The 14,263-nt window shown below is 45.0% G+C and overlaps 1 protein-coding gene across 1 annotated transcript in view; it reads left to right on the top strand.

Moving 5' to 3' along the window:
* The window catches only part of LOC126252451 (solute carrier family 22 member 7-like), a 105,863-nt gene that overhangs the window by 69,733 nt on the left and 21,867 nt on the right, over nucleotides 1-14,263 (top strand). The window contains exon 5 of the mRNA XM_049953345.1: nucleotides 2,276-2,432. Coding sequence (XP_049809302.1) covers nucleotides 2,276-2,432 — 157 coding nt within the window. The remainder of the gene's footprint in view (nucleotides 1-2,275; nucleotides 2,433-14,263) is intronic.

Genomic DNA, 14,263 nt, shown 5'->3' with positions numbered 1-14,263 from the left:
GTCCATATTCGCAACTGCGAATACATTTTATGTCCCTCACATAGCTGGCTGTGTTCAGAGAAATCTCGACTGTCCGCAGCAACTCCATTGGCTGTCAGGCATTAGGCATCTTTCTCGCAGGACTCTTAGTTTGGTCACATTCATAACATCTCTACGTCTCTGCGTGTCAAAGTTTACAATGTCCTTCGTGTAACCGCAATAGCGATGACCTCTCGAAATGGCTCGCCGACAAATCCTTTTAGCGACGCTGACACAAGTGTATAAGCTCCAGTACGGTTTTATGACAGAGGTTTAAATAAGAATATAGGAAGAGAGAATTTTATGTTTTTGTTGTTCGAATGATTCTCGGGTTTTCAGGTGGATACAATCGTGGAGTGCCCACGATATTTCAGTGGATAACCGTTCTGCCATAGTCAGGTGGTGCTGAAGCAATGGTCTGACGCTCTCTGCCGCTAGTATTTATCGCTCGCTGGTCGAGGTACGATTCCGTGTCCGGAGGTGAGGGAAGCGGAGTCTGCGGTAGGTGGTGGTGGTGGTGGTGGTGGTGGTGGTGGTGGTGGTGGTGGTGGTGGTGCACAGGATCTCTTCGGCGGCCATGACGGAATGATCTCGTGACCGCTTGCACTGTTGCTCCTAGATAGAGATTAGAATTGGTTCCCAGGCTTTACTGAGTTGGTAACCAGTGTCCCTGTTGACGAGGTTGTTTGTTACGCGAATTTCTATGGCCTCTTTGAAGATGAACTCCCAGTAGTTATTTGTGGAGGCCAGTACTTTTGTCTCATCATAATTCGCCATGTGTCCAGTGTTTATGCAATGTTCTGCTAGGGCAGATTGGCTTGGTTGGCCCATGCGGGTATAGCGTTGGTGTTCTTTGCATCGATCTTTCACTGTAGGAACTGTTTGCCCGATATAGGATTTGCCACAGCCGTACGGAATTCTGTATACGTCCGCTTTCTTGAGGCTGACATCGTCTTTCACCGTTCCTAGCATGGCGCGCGTCTAAGCCGGCGGTCAGCAGACTGTGTCGATCTTGTGTTGCCTCAATTGTCTCCCTATTTTGGACGGCCCGTTGCGTGCAGACGGTAGAAACGCCAGGCCTTATTTCCCTTCTTCGCTTTGTTTTTCATCTAGGTCCCTACTGCGCTTCTGTTATCGAAAGATCCTTTGGATTTGACGGTTACCATATCCATTCTTGCGGAACTCAGTCTCCAGATACTTGAGTTCCGTTGATAGGTTCTTTTCGTCCGAGATCTTATGTGCTTTGTGTACCAATGTGTTAAGCACTGCCGCGAGGAGTGGCCGCTTGGTTTGAGGCGTCATGTCACGAATTGGGCAGCGCCTCCCGCTGGAGGTTCGAGTCCTCCCTCGGGCGTGTGTGTGTGTGTGTGTGTGTGTGTGTGTGTGTGTGTGTTGTTCTTAGCATAAGTTAGTTTACGTTAGTTAAAGTAGTGCCGAGGTCTAGGGACCGTTTAGGGACTCCGTTTAGCTGCGCCGGATGGTGGCAGCTGGAAGCATGTAGATACAGGTCAATGTGCGTGGCCTTTTATCTTTACATTATAATAGATATTTATTTTTCTTTAGTGTTATTTCATCCCCCTCCTCCGACCCATGTAGATGGGGTGGGCTGCCAGCGGATACAATTTGCCACTCTTTAGCCTAATGAGAGTAAAAGTTTATACTGGTCTTGGCGTTTTTTAAAAAAAGAACTTTTGTACAGTAACAAGACAGCTCGTCAGTTGCGTAAGTTAAAAATGTAATGTTTAATTTGGTGATTGATTAAATATAGACACAGAAGATGGATAGACAGCAGCATTAAGGAAAACGGCCAATGTGCTGACTGATTAAAGTAGACATGAAGATGAGTGAATAGATGAGTGGATGTAAACTTCTAGGGATAAGGATATCAAGGGAACGTCGCATTCAAAAGTAGTGCATAGAACGGGGTTTGTGTGTGTGGATGTTTGGAGGAGGGTTTGGGAAGAGTTGCGGGAGATGTGGAAGTGAGAGAGATGGATGTATACTGGGGCGGATTTCATGGTCGGATAAGGGAAGACTATTATTCGTTGGAAGAGGGTGTGGATGTGTAGTGTTGGTTATTATATGTGAACTTACTTAGATCGTTCACTTAAGTTCAGTTGTTTTATGGTCTAAAGCTGGCTGTACGGGTGAGGCCGAAACTCACTAACAAATTAAAAAAAAAAACCGTAATGGAGGATTTAGTATTAACACCACTGAGTGTAATTCGAGAACCTGACGGACGGACGCAACCGCGCAGGTCTGTGCACGTGCTGACGATGTTCTCGCTGGTGCTGAGCTTGGGCGGTGTCAGCGCCAACCCGTTCGCCTCGGTGGCCGCGCAGGGGGCGGCCCAGCTGCCCGGCTACCTGGCCGTCCGCCACTGTGCACACCGCTTCGGCCGCCGCTGGTCCGCTGTCGCAGCTCCCGTGCTGGCCGCTGCCGTTGGTTCTGCCATCATTCTCCTCATGACAGGTAAGCCACATGTCAACATCAGCTCTCTATCTTAACATCACTCTGTGAATGCAGATGCAAAAGGACAACGTCGTAATGTATGAATGCATGGTATCGCGGCGAATTCGTTATTATTTATGGATATCTTTGTGCATTCTCGCCATTCCAGCCGGATAAAGTCTAATAAACGTAGGCACTAAAATGCATACCTTGAAGAGCTATGGGCACTTCTTCAATAGAATAAATGGGTTTGACAGTAGTGAAGATGAACAAGTGCACTGTAGAGTCCATGTTTTCTCGTCAAGTCCTCCTGGGACAATTTGGGTAAGGCTAAGGCCAGCAACTACTTGGAGTGGCTAGATGCCTGAGAAGTACTGAAAAATATAGGAATACAGCCATTTCCAAAATAATTGAGCAATCGTAAAGAGCATAGATGCTTCTGACTATCAGCTCTGGAAAAAGCATAAGCATGTGGAGGATCCATGGCACAAATTAAGGAATGTTGTAAGCTACATGGTAGAGTGTGAGGGAGAGAGGATTCAACATTGTTTAATAACAATATTAGAAAGTAGAGTGTTTCTTAGTAAATTCGAGCGACTCCTACTGATATACAAAATCTGAAAAAGCGAAAACAAACGTAAGAACAACTACAAGAGAAGGATGACATGAATCCTCAAGGACAATGTTTACTCGACGAGAAGCCCTTAAAACCCCTCAGTCTGTTTAAAATCTGTCAACCGATAGAGAGTGAAAGTCGTATAATACGTCACGATACACTACATTCTGCCTTTAGAAATTGCTTCATCGAAGAATACAAGACTATTTCTACGTCCAACCGTCACACGAACGCCAAAATAAGATACACACAAATAAGTAACGCGGAGAATCAGCTAACGGAGTTGAATAAGCAAAAAGCACTTGGCATATCGGCGTGCCCGTTGGATTCCGTGTCAGATTCTAGGGAAATGATCATATCTTCCAGCAGCAGTCATGCGACAGTTCATGTTGCAGACAGACAGCAGCGATATAAATGCAGGCTAAAAGTTGATACACAGGGGAACAAAAGTATATAAACACCAAAACCACAACACATTACCATGCCCAATATGGTGTAGGAAACCCGTTCGTGTCGGCCGTTGTGGCCGAGCGGTTCTAGGCGCTTCGGTCTGGAACCGCACTGCTGCTACGGTCGCAGGTTCGAATCCTGCCTCGGGAATGGATGTGTGTGCTGTCCTTAGGTTAGTTAGGTTTAAGTTTTTCTAAGTCTAGGGGACTGATGACCTCAGATGTTAAATCCCATAGTGCTTCGAGCCATTTGAGACAAACACGTTCGTACTCTGCTTCCAGTCCCTCTGAATAGATAAATACAGGTCCCGTACAGTTTCCAAAGAAATTTTATGCAACTCTTCCAGGAATAGTGGCAAGTTGGGGCAACGATGATGGAGGTGGACAACGATCACGCACACCTCTCTTCAAAACAACCGATATTTGGTGTTTGTGGTTCCCAGTGGAGACGTGGCATTTCATCACAAAACCAGTTTTGGACAATGAGAGTTGTTACGGTGCTGCCGGCCGCGGTGGTCTCGCGGTTCTAGGCGCTCAGTCCGGAACCGCGCGACTGCTACGGTCGCAGGTTCGAATCCTGCCTCGGGCATGGATGTGTGTGATGTCCTTAGGTTCGTTAGGTTTAATTATTTCTAAGTTCTAGGGGACTGATGACCTTAGATGTTAAGTCCCATAGTGCTCAGAGCCATCTGTTACGGTGCTCGCTTATTTCCAAGTTCGTATCGATCTTAGTGCTGAGTTTTCACTGAGACGGCGATTTGGCGTTAGGCGGTTGTTTCCGTGTGTGATCGCTGGCCACAGCTTAGCTGGAGGCGTGTGAGGAGGGAAGTGGTGGCTGCTTGGCGTGGAGACAGTTCGGCTCGGCTGGGGTTGTTTGCGTCTGGACGCCGAGTGGGGCCCGATCGGAAGGCGGGACCGTGATTTTACGGTTAATAGTGTGGACAGCGGCGTGGTGTGCCGTTTAACTTGATTCGCAAGGGGAGCAAAATCTCACCTGTTGTAGTTTGTCGAGCCTGTGTTTGAAATACCTTTCAATGTGCGGCGGGATGTCATTTCGTCCTCCTGTCGCTCCGCCGCTGGGATTGCTATCCTCGTTTACCGTCCCATGGATGTATATCGATGGGATACGCTGCTCTCCGTACTCTACTAGACGCTGGTGATGGAAGTGCGTCGTTCAGCGGCACGCTAATTTGGGTGCTTTATGTTTGATCTTCAAGTGCATAGTCTTCGAGTGGCACTCCCTAGAGTTTGCCTTGCGCAGTTAAATTGGAGTTTATTTTGTCTTGTGGTGCTTCCGCTCTCCGTTAACGAAGGTTGAGCTTCATTCGGCACTCTGTACGACGCTTGACACCTCAGCAGGCGGGTCGGAGCCACCTTCGCGACTAAACGGAAGCCTTTGGACTGAGAGGTCTTGTGTTTTGCATATTGTTCATAAATTGTTGTTTTGGTATTAAGTTGGCCGGGGTTTCTTATGGATATCCCGGCATTTGGTCTGTTGTCCGGCCCGGGCTAGGTGTCGTTATTTTAGAAGTCGGTCCTTGTTTTGGCTTAGTACGATTTTGGTTTACTGCCTGGTGGTTCTGGTAGTACGCCGGGTCACTGTGGTTGTGTTGCATTTTGTATGGGGCTGTGTGCTCGGAGCCGTGGAGTACCATGATTTTATTATTATTAAGTAACATTATCACTTAAATGATTTAATTCTTGTTGCGTTAATTGCAACTTGGGCACTGAGAAATTTAGTAGTGTAATTGCGGAAGATTTAATAGTGGCACATGCCCCTTTACCTGTTTCGTAATCTGCTAATTACCGAAAGACCTTAAGCTCATAGTCATATGATGTAATTTTCTTAAAGTATTGTATTTTTTGTCATGTTATTGTTTTTTTTTTTTTTAATTTGCTGATCACTGGTGTACTGTTCCAAGTATTAAAATGTTTCAGGTAGCTATTACTTGGCCGTTCGTGATACATATTGTTTGTTATAATAGATTTAAGTATGACAATTGTAATGTCTCATATATCATGATGTGCGTGTGTAATGGTGCAATAAATGGGTGATTGTTATTTCTGTTTTGGCGCCCTTCATACCTATTTTCTTGTCCCTATTGGTACGCTACCCCTGTGTTCGTAAACCACATCAAGAGTTATATGAACAGGCGCCCTTTCGTCTTGGAGCGCAGCATTATAATGGTGGGAACATTGTGGTAAGGGACTGAGCTCATCAGCCAAAATGGTCACATAATCCTTCGCAGTAGTATGACCTTGCGGAGTAACTGTGCCCCATGGAGCACCCCAATATGGCCGCCCAGATCATCACTGAATCCCCGCGCCGGCCGGTGTGGCCGAGCGGTTCTGGGCGCTCCAGTCTGGAACCGCGCGACCGCTACGGTCGCAGGTTCGAATCCTGCCTCGGGCATAGATGTGTGTGATGTCCTTAGGTTAGTTAGGTTTAAGTAGTTCTAAGTTCTAGGGGACTGATGACCACAGAAGTCCCATAGAGCTCAGAGCCATTTTTTGAATCCCCACCATGTTTCACTCTTGGCATCAAGCAGTATGCATCTTAGGCTTGGGAAACCGTATGATACACGTAAACTCGACGTGAACTTGGAAAAACTGCGAACAAGACTATCCGATGAAATAACTTCCTTCCATTGCTTCAAAGCGCGGATGTTATGATTACGGTAACGGGCATTTGCGTTATTTATGAGTGGCTTTGAATTCCAGCTCTCCATGCAGTTCCGTGCTTATGGAGCTCCCTAGGTGATGGTTTGGTGTTGACAGGATTTGCCAGTCCAACGTTCAATTCTGCATTGACTTTTGGAGCTGTCGTCACAATGCTCTTCCTTGACCGGCTACGTTGGTTACGGAAACACCCACCATGCAAGCACCAACAATTTTCCCTCGTTCGAATCCAATTAACTCTGACATAACGCACTCAAAACTACGCAAAACGTAGTTTCGACTGTGACTGACACTTAAAACGTGCTGAGGACATCGATCAGGTGCCGCTCGTAGCCATTAACAACAGCGTCTCTGCAAGCTTTGTTAACATCTGTACTCACGTTCAAGAATGCAATTCTCGAGGTGTTTCCATATTTTTATCCAACAACTGTAGGTGACCTAAACAGCGCAACGTCACATATAATTGCAAAGATGCAGGTCGTTATAACCTTTAAAGCAATCACAGAACGCATGCACACAATTACAGGCCCATCACACTCACGTCCGTTCCTTGTAGGATGATACAATATTTATTTGTGTCGTGTTATGGTAACTGTTCTAACCAACATGAATCCTGCCAAGTAGGCCAGGTTTAAGCTCTCTGAGGAGGTCCAGATGGCCTCAGACGGCGGAGGCCAAGTTGGTGCCCCCTTTTCTTGACCACTGGAAAGTCTCAAATACAGTTGCGCACCGTCGCCTAGTTAACAAAGTATTTGTTTATGGAAGACCAGAACACACATGTACTTTGACTGAAGACTTCGTGACAAACTGCACTAAATTTATCGTTATCAATGTGCAAACACTGTCACAAGCGAGACCAGCCTCGGCTCTGAGCGAACAGTTTTTATGCTGAAATAACCCTCTCTGGAACTCATCGATGAATTTCAGTCTGAACAGACTTCTGAAAAGTGGTAAAGGCAGATGCCAGGCTGAACGTTATTGGAAGTATCTTTCACGCACGAAAGAAACCGCTTGTAAAGTTCTGCCTCGACCGGTCGTGAGTATTGATTGTCGGCTTTACCGAGTTGAACTGAGAGAGAGAGAGAGGGGGGGGGGGAGGGATGGGAGGGTGGAAATAACAGCTGAACGTCTTGTCACGATTATGTTCAGTGAGTACGAGAGCACAGCAGAAAGCCAAATTACAATGAGTGATGTTACTGTTACGTTAGATATCGCGCATTCAGGAGAGCTTTGCGGTCAAAATTCTAAGAGCCTGCATTCCAATAAAGTCACAAAATGTATTAAATTCTCGAGCACAAATATCGCGTGATAATCACAAAGATAACAAGAGAAATTTACACGTAAAATGGGCACCAGTAGTTCTCGTTAACGTTTACCAGGGTAGAAGATGGGGCATTTACTCTGATATGCATACACTACACCATGTTTCGTGGGTCGTATGCTCAAACATTTTATGGCGAAGGGTACTTCCGGTATAACTACCTGATCCACTCTTCCCTGTTGCAATTGCGAATGCGGCGTGGGAAGAATGTCGGTAAACCTCCGTATTAACTCCAATTCCCCGACATCTCTCTTTGTGGTAATATCGTTAGATGTATGTGAGAGGAAGTAATAAGTTGTCCAACTTTCCCTGGAACGTACTCTCATCGAATTTCAACGGGAAACCTTTCCGTGATGCTCGCCTTCTTGCAAGACAGCTAATCTAGCCTAGTCTTGAGCGTTAAAAATTCAATGTGGTGGAAAGGGGTCAGCTAAAATGCTGGAATCTCTGCTCTATATCAATCGTTGGAGACACTCAACTGCGGAGGCCATTTTTGCAGACCATTTGTATATTCACTGCAATTATGGAAGCTGCTGAGGTCTTTTTCATTGAAAGTGTGACCATGCCAGTTTGAGGGGCAAAATGAGCTCACATGTGACTTATAAGCAATAAATTCGGGAAATCGAGACTCGGCATCACAGTTAAATGCAATCACACGGTGTCAGAGACCCGTGTTCGAAATTATTGAGAAAGTTCTTTTATTGGGAAATTGCTGTCAGGTAGCTGTGTGGTACGAAGTACACATTAAACTCTAAGCAAGTGGGGAAAATTACCTTGATAAATGATTCAGTTGTTGAAAGTAAAGACTGAAATGTCTAACGTCAAAGCATATCCAGTCTATTGTCAATTAATTACAAATATCATTGAAGAACTGCGTCAGTGTGTCGAAGTTGTCCCAGTACCGTTAGTTTATTCGTAAGGATTTTTGAATCTGACCTCCAAATGCACTTTTGAGATTTTCAATCTCACCAGGAAGAGAGATTGGTGTAAGTCTGACTTCTCTGCCGTGAGACATCAGGATACTTGTAATTGAAAATACGCACAACAAAAAGTTTTGCATTCCCTCGGTTCCGAGAGTTCCGGAACCTGTACAGAAAATTGGAATATATATCGACAAAAACATTATTTTCGTCCTTTTTAGTGCTCATGAAAACCACACATTGCATGTTGTACCATCATATAGACAGACCTTCAGAGGTGGTGGTCCAGGCTGCTCTACACACCGGTACCTCTAATACCCAGTAAAACCTCCTCTTGTATTGATGCAAGCCAGTATTCGTCGTGGCATACTATCCACAAGTTCATCAAGGCACTGTTCTTCCAGATTGTCCTACTCCTCAACAGCGATTCGGCGTAGATCCCTCAGAGCGGTTAGTCGGTCACGTCTTCCACAAATAACCCCTTTAAATCTATTCCAGGCATATTCGATAGGGTTCATGTCTGGAGAACATGCTGGCCACTCTAGTCGAGCGATGTCGTTATCCCGAAGGATGTCTTTCACAATATGTGCAAGATGGGGGGCGCGAATTATCGTCCATGAAGGGGAATGCCTCGCCAACATGCTGCCGATATGGTTGCACTATCGGTCGGAGGATGGCATTCACGTATCGTACAACCGTTACGGCGCCTTCCATGACCGCCAGTGGCGTACGTCGGCCCCACGTAATGTCACCCAAAACAGCAGGAAACCTCCACTTTGCAGCTCTCGCTGGACAGTGTGTCTAATGCGTTCAGCTTGACCGGGTTGCCTCCAAACACGTCTCCGACAATTATCTGGTTGAAGGCATATACGACACACATCAGTGAAGAGAACGTGATGCCAATCCTGAGCGCTCCATTCGGCATGTTGTTGGGCCCATCTGTACCGCGCTGCGTGGTGTCGTGGTTGCAAAGATGGACCTCACCATGCACGTCGGGAGTGAAATTGCGCATCATGCAGCCTATTGCGCACAGTTTGAGTGGTAGCACGACGTCCTGTGGCAGAACGAAAAGCATTATTCAACATGGTGGCGTTGCTGTCAGGGTTCCTCCGTAGCTAGCACTGCAGTAGTAGCCCTTGGGCGGCCTGAACAGGTTATCGACAGTTCCTGTCTCTCTGTATCTCCTCCATGTCCGAACAACGTCACTTTGGTTCACTCCGAGACCCCTGGACACTTCCCTTGTTGAGAACCCTTCCTGTCACAGAGTAACAATACGGATGCGATGGAACTGCGGTGTTGAGCGTCTAGGCATGGTTGAACTACAGACAAGACGAGCCGTGTACCTCCTTCCTGCTGGAATGACAGGAACTGATCTGCTATCGGACCCCTTCCGTCTAATAGGCGCTGCTCATGCATGTTTGTTTACATCTTTGGGCGGGTTTAGTGATATCTGAACAAAAAATGGTTCAAATGGCTCTGAGCACTATGGGACTTAACATCTATGGTCATCAGTCCTCTAGAACTTAGAACTACTTAAACCTAACTAACCTAAGGACATCACACAACACCCAGTCATCACGAGGCAGAGAAAATCCCTGACCCCGCCGGGAATCGAACCCGGGAACCCGGATATCTGAACAGTCAAAGGGGCTGTGTCTGTGATACGATATCCACAGTCAACGTCTATCTTAAGGAGTTCTGGGAACTGGGGTGATGCAAAACTTTTTTTGGTGTTTAGAACTGTTCAATCTAGAATTCATCATCATTTGGAAACTGCAATGAAAGTACGCCTGCAAATTTTAAAATGTGTTAAAAGAAAGTGCCATATGCGTCTGATGCAAAGAATGGTTTCCAAATATTTTCAGCTCAGTCACTTGAAACTGGTATTTGAGGTAAAAGCTCTTTGGTCACCTATTTTTACCAAAAATGCTTTACCCATCAAGTACACAGAAACGAAATGAGAGGTTAAATTCAACATTTGATGTGACTGACTTCCCAGAAGTCTCACGGCAGATCAGACTTGCACCAGTGGTGAGACTCAAAATCTCAGAAGCGTGCTTGGAGGTCATATTCAATAATTGTTACTAATAAAGTAACGGTACTGAGGCAACTTCAGACACACCGATGCAATTCTTCAATGATAATCGTAATTGGTTAATAATATCGAGGATATGCCTTGGTGTTACACATTTCAGCCTTGAATTTTAACAAATGAATAATTTCTCATTTGCATCTACATGAAAACTCTGCAAATCACACTTAAGTGCCTGACAGAGGGTTCATCGAACCAGCTTCACAATAATTCTCTATTATTCGACTCTGGGACAACGCGCGGATAAAACTGACGCCTATATCTTACCGTGCCAGGTCTGAGTTACCTTATTTTGTTACGATGTCCGCAGCTCGTGGTCTAGTGGCTAGCGTTGCTGCCTTTGGATCACGGGGTCCTGAGTGCAGTGCCCGGCAGGGTTGGGTATTTTCTCCGCCCGGGGACTGGTTGTTTGTGATGTCTCATCATTTCATCATCGTTTATGAATGTGGAGAGTTTGGACTGAGTAACGATTGGGACCTTGTATGGGCACTGATAACAGCGCAGTTGAGCGCCCCGCAAACCAGTCATCATCACTTTGTTACTATGATCGTATCTCCTTATGCAGGTCGGCATCAACAAAATATTTTCGCATTCGGAGGAGGAAGTTGGTGATCGAAATTTCGTGAAAAGATCCCGCAGCAACGAGAAACGCCTTCGTTTTAATTATGTCCACCCCAAATCCTGTATCATGTCCGTGACACTATCTCCTATATTTCTCGATAATACAAAACATGCTGCTCTTCTTTGTACTTTCTCGATGTATTCTGTTTGATGTGTCGGCAGCTGGGCCAACACCTTGTAGATAGAGGTGGCTTAATGCACGCTAGACTAACGCAGACGGGCGTGAAGTACTGGAACAGGATACGTAATTAATGCTATGAAGAAAAGAACGGAGCTTCTCATATACTTATCTTTAATTTCTTCTTGTACATCTCTATGGTGAACACAAGTGAGACTAATTACAATCACTGTAAGGCTAATGGCGCCTTGCTAGTTCGTGGCCATTAACTTAGCTGAAGGCTATTCTGTCCCTCGGCTAATGAGAGAGAAAGGCTTCGTACGTCTAGTCGCTAGCTCTGTCGTCCGTACAACTGGGGCTGAGTTCGAGTCAGTCTCTCGAGACCTGCCTTGTGGTGGCGCTAGGTTTGCGATCACACAGTGGCGACACGCGGGTCCGACATGTACTACAGGACCGCGGCCGATTTAAGCTACCACCTAGGACGTGTGGTGTCTGGCTGTGACACCACACTGTTAGTCCTATCTGGAAAGGATCCCACACCGTGCAGCAGTACGGTACTCCAAAAGAGGACGGACATGCGTAGTGTTGGCGATCTCTTTAGTAGACCTAATGCCTATTCTACGTGTTCTGCCAATAAAACGCAGTCTTTAGATCCCCTTCCCCACAACTTTTCTATGTGTTGTTTCCACTTTAAGCTGCTCCTAACTGTAATTCCCATGTATTTAGTTGAATTTACAGCCTTTAGATTTGACTGAATTATCATGTAACCGAAGTTTAACGGATTCCATTTAGCACTCACATGGATGGTCTGACACTTTTCATTATTTAGGGTCAATTGCCAATTTTCGCACCAAATAAATATCTTTTCTAAATAGTTCTGCAATTTTTTTGATCTTCTGATGGCTTTACTAGTCGATAAACGACAGCAAATCTCAAACAACCTAAGACGGCTGCTTAAATTGTCTCCTAAAACGTCTATGTAAATCAGGAAAAGCAGAGGGTCTATAACACTACCTTTGGGAACGCCAGAAATCGCTTCTGTTTTACCTGATTATTTTCTGTCGATTACTAAGAGCTGTGACCTCTCTGACAGGAAGTCACCAATCCAGTCACATAACTGAGACGATATTCCATAAGCCCGCAATTTGAGTACAAGCCGTTTGTCAAGGCAGTGACGAAAGCCTTCTGGTAATCTGAAATCCCTTGTCTCAACAGTTCGTGTGAGTAAAGAGCTAATTGTGTTTCAAAAAGAGACATTTTCTAAATCCGTGTTCACCATGTGTCAATAGACCGGTCTCTTAGAGGTCTCTCTTCAACATAATTCATAATGTTTTAACACATATTTTCCAAAATCCTGCTACATATAAACGTTAGTGACAGGGGCCTGTAATTTAATGGCTTACTCCTACTACCTTTCTTGAATATTGATGTGACCTGTGCAACTTTCCAGCCTTTGGGAACGGATCTTTTGTCGAGCGAGCGGTTTAATATGACGTAACATACTCTCAAAGGAATTTACTTGGTAAGCAGTATGGATCGGAAGACTTGCTTTAATTAAGTGATTTGAGTTGTTTCACTACTCCGAGGATATTTACTTCTAAGTTAATGGGGGCAGCTGTTGCTAATTCGAATTCTGGAACATTTACTACTTCTTTGGTGAAGGAATTTCGGAAGGCTGTGTTTAGTAAATATGCTCTTGCAGCACTGCTATCGATAGTATCTCCATTGCCATCGCGCAGAGAAGGCAACCATTGGGTCTTGCCGTTATCGTGATTTACATACAGCTAGAATCTCTTTGGAATTCCTGTCGGGTTTCGAGACAAGGTATCGATGTGAAAACTATTATAAGCATCTCTCATTGAAGTCCGCGCTAAATTACGAGCTTCTGTAAAAGATCACCAATCTCGGAGAGTTGGCGTTCGTTTAAATTTGGCATGCTTTTTCCGCTGTTTCTGCAACAGTGTTCTGACACGTTTGTGTACCACGGGGATCAGCTCCGTCGTTTGTTAATTTATTTGGTAAAAATCTCTCAGATGCTGTCGATACTATTTCTTTGAATTCAAGCCACATCTAGTCTGAACATTGTTAATTTGGGAGAAGTGGATATTGTCTCCCAGGAACGTTGTCAATCGAATTTTTAGCTATTTTTTTGAGTAGATATTTTTTTCATTCATTTGGGAGTTACGATCTTGTGTTCACTAACCGCTCGTTATTAGCTCAGTATTATTTGTTTCCAAGAGTTAAAGTGTTTTTTCATAACCGTTTACTATTGGAGTGGACTAATGAACTAAGTGCTTGAAATAATTTTCAGAGAATGCGTTTAGCACCATTTCGGATGATGTTTTGTGCGTACCTCAGATTTAAACATGTATTTTCGCCAACATATCGAGAGTTAATTGAATTCACCACCAACTATAATTGTATGAGTCGGGTATGTGTTTGAAATTAGACAGAAGTTTTCTTTGGACCTCTCACCAATTGTATCATCTGAGTTGTGGGGTCGGTAAAAGGATCCAATTATTATTTTATTCCGGTTGCCGTGAACGACCTCTATCTGTACTAACTCATAGGAAATTATCTACCAATTACTCCACAAGATAAACTACTTCTAACAGGAACAAACACGCCACCGCCAACCGTACCCCTTTAGCCTACCCTTGCTGAACGCCGTTAAGTCCTTCGCAAAAGATTCGGTTGAACTTCAGTACCTGTAACGATTGGAGAATCAGTGATTTCTGTTAGCGCTTGGAGCTCTGGTACTTTCCCAGCATAGCTACGATAATTTACAACTGTTATACCAATGATTCCTAGATCTATGTTCTTCCTTTTCTATACCCTGTGAAGCTGTTCTTGTGTTTCCCCGGACCCTTTAACCTAAGAAACTGCCCAGTCCCCGCCACACAGCCCTCTCTACCCGTGTAGTCGCCTCCTGCGTATAATAGAATCCTGACCTGTTTAGGTCCTATCGTGCAAGTCGA

Source organism: Schistocerca nitens, chromosome 4, assembly GCF_023898315.1.
Source record: "Schistocerca nitens isolate TAMUIC-IGC-003100 chromosome 4, iqSchNite1.1, whole genome shotgun sequence".
Classification (NCBI taxonomy): Eukaryota; Metazoa; Arthropoda; class Insecta; order Orthoptera; family Acrididae; genus Schistocerca; species Schistocerca nitens.
Note: the sequence above shows the minus strand (reverse complement) of the source record. Positions and strands in the feature narration are given on the sequence as shown.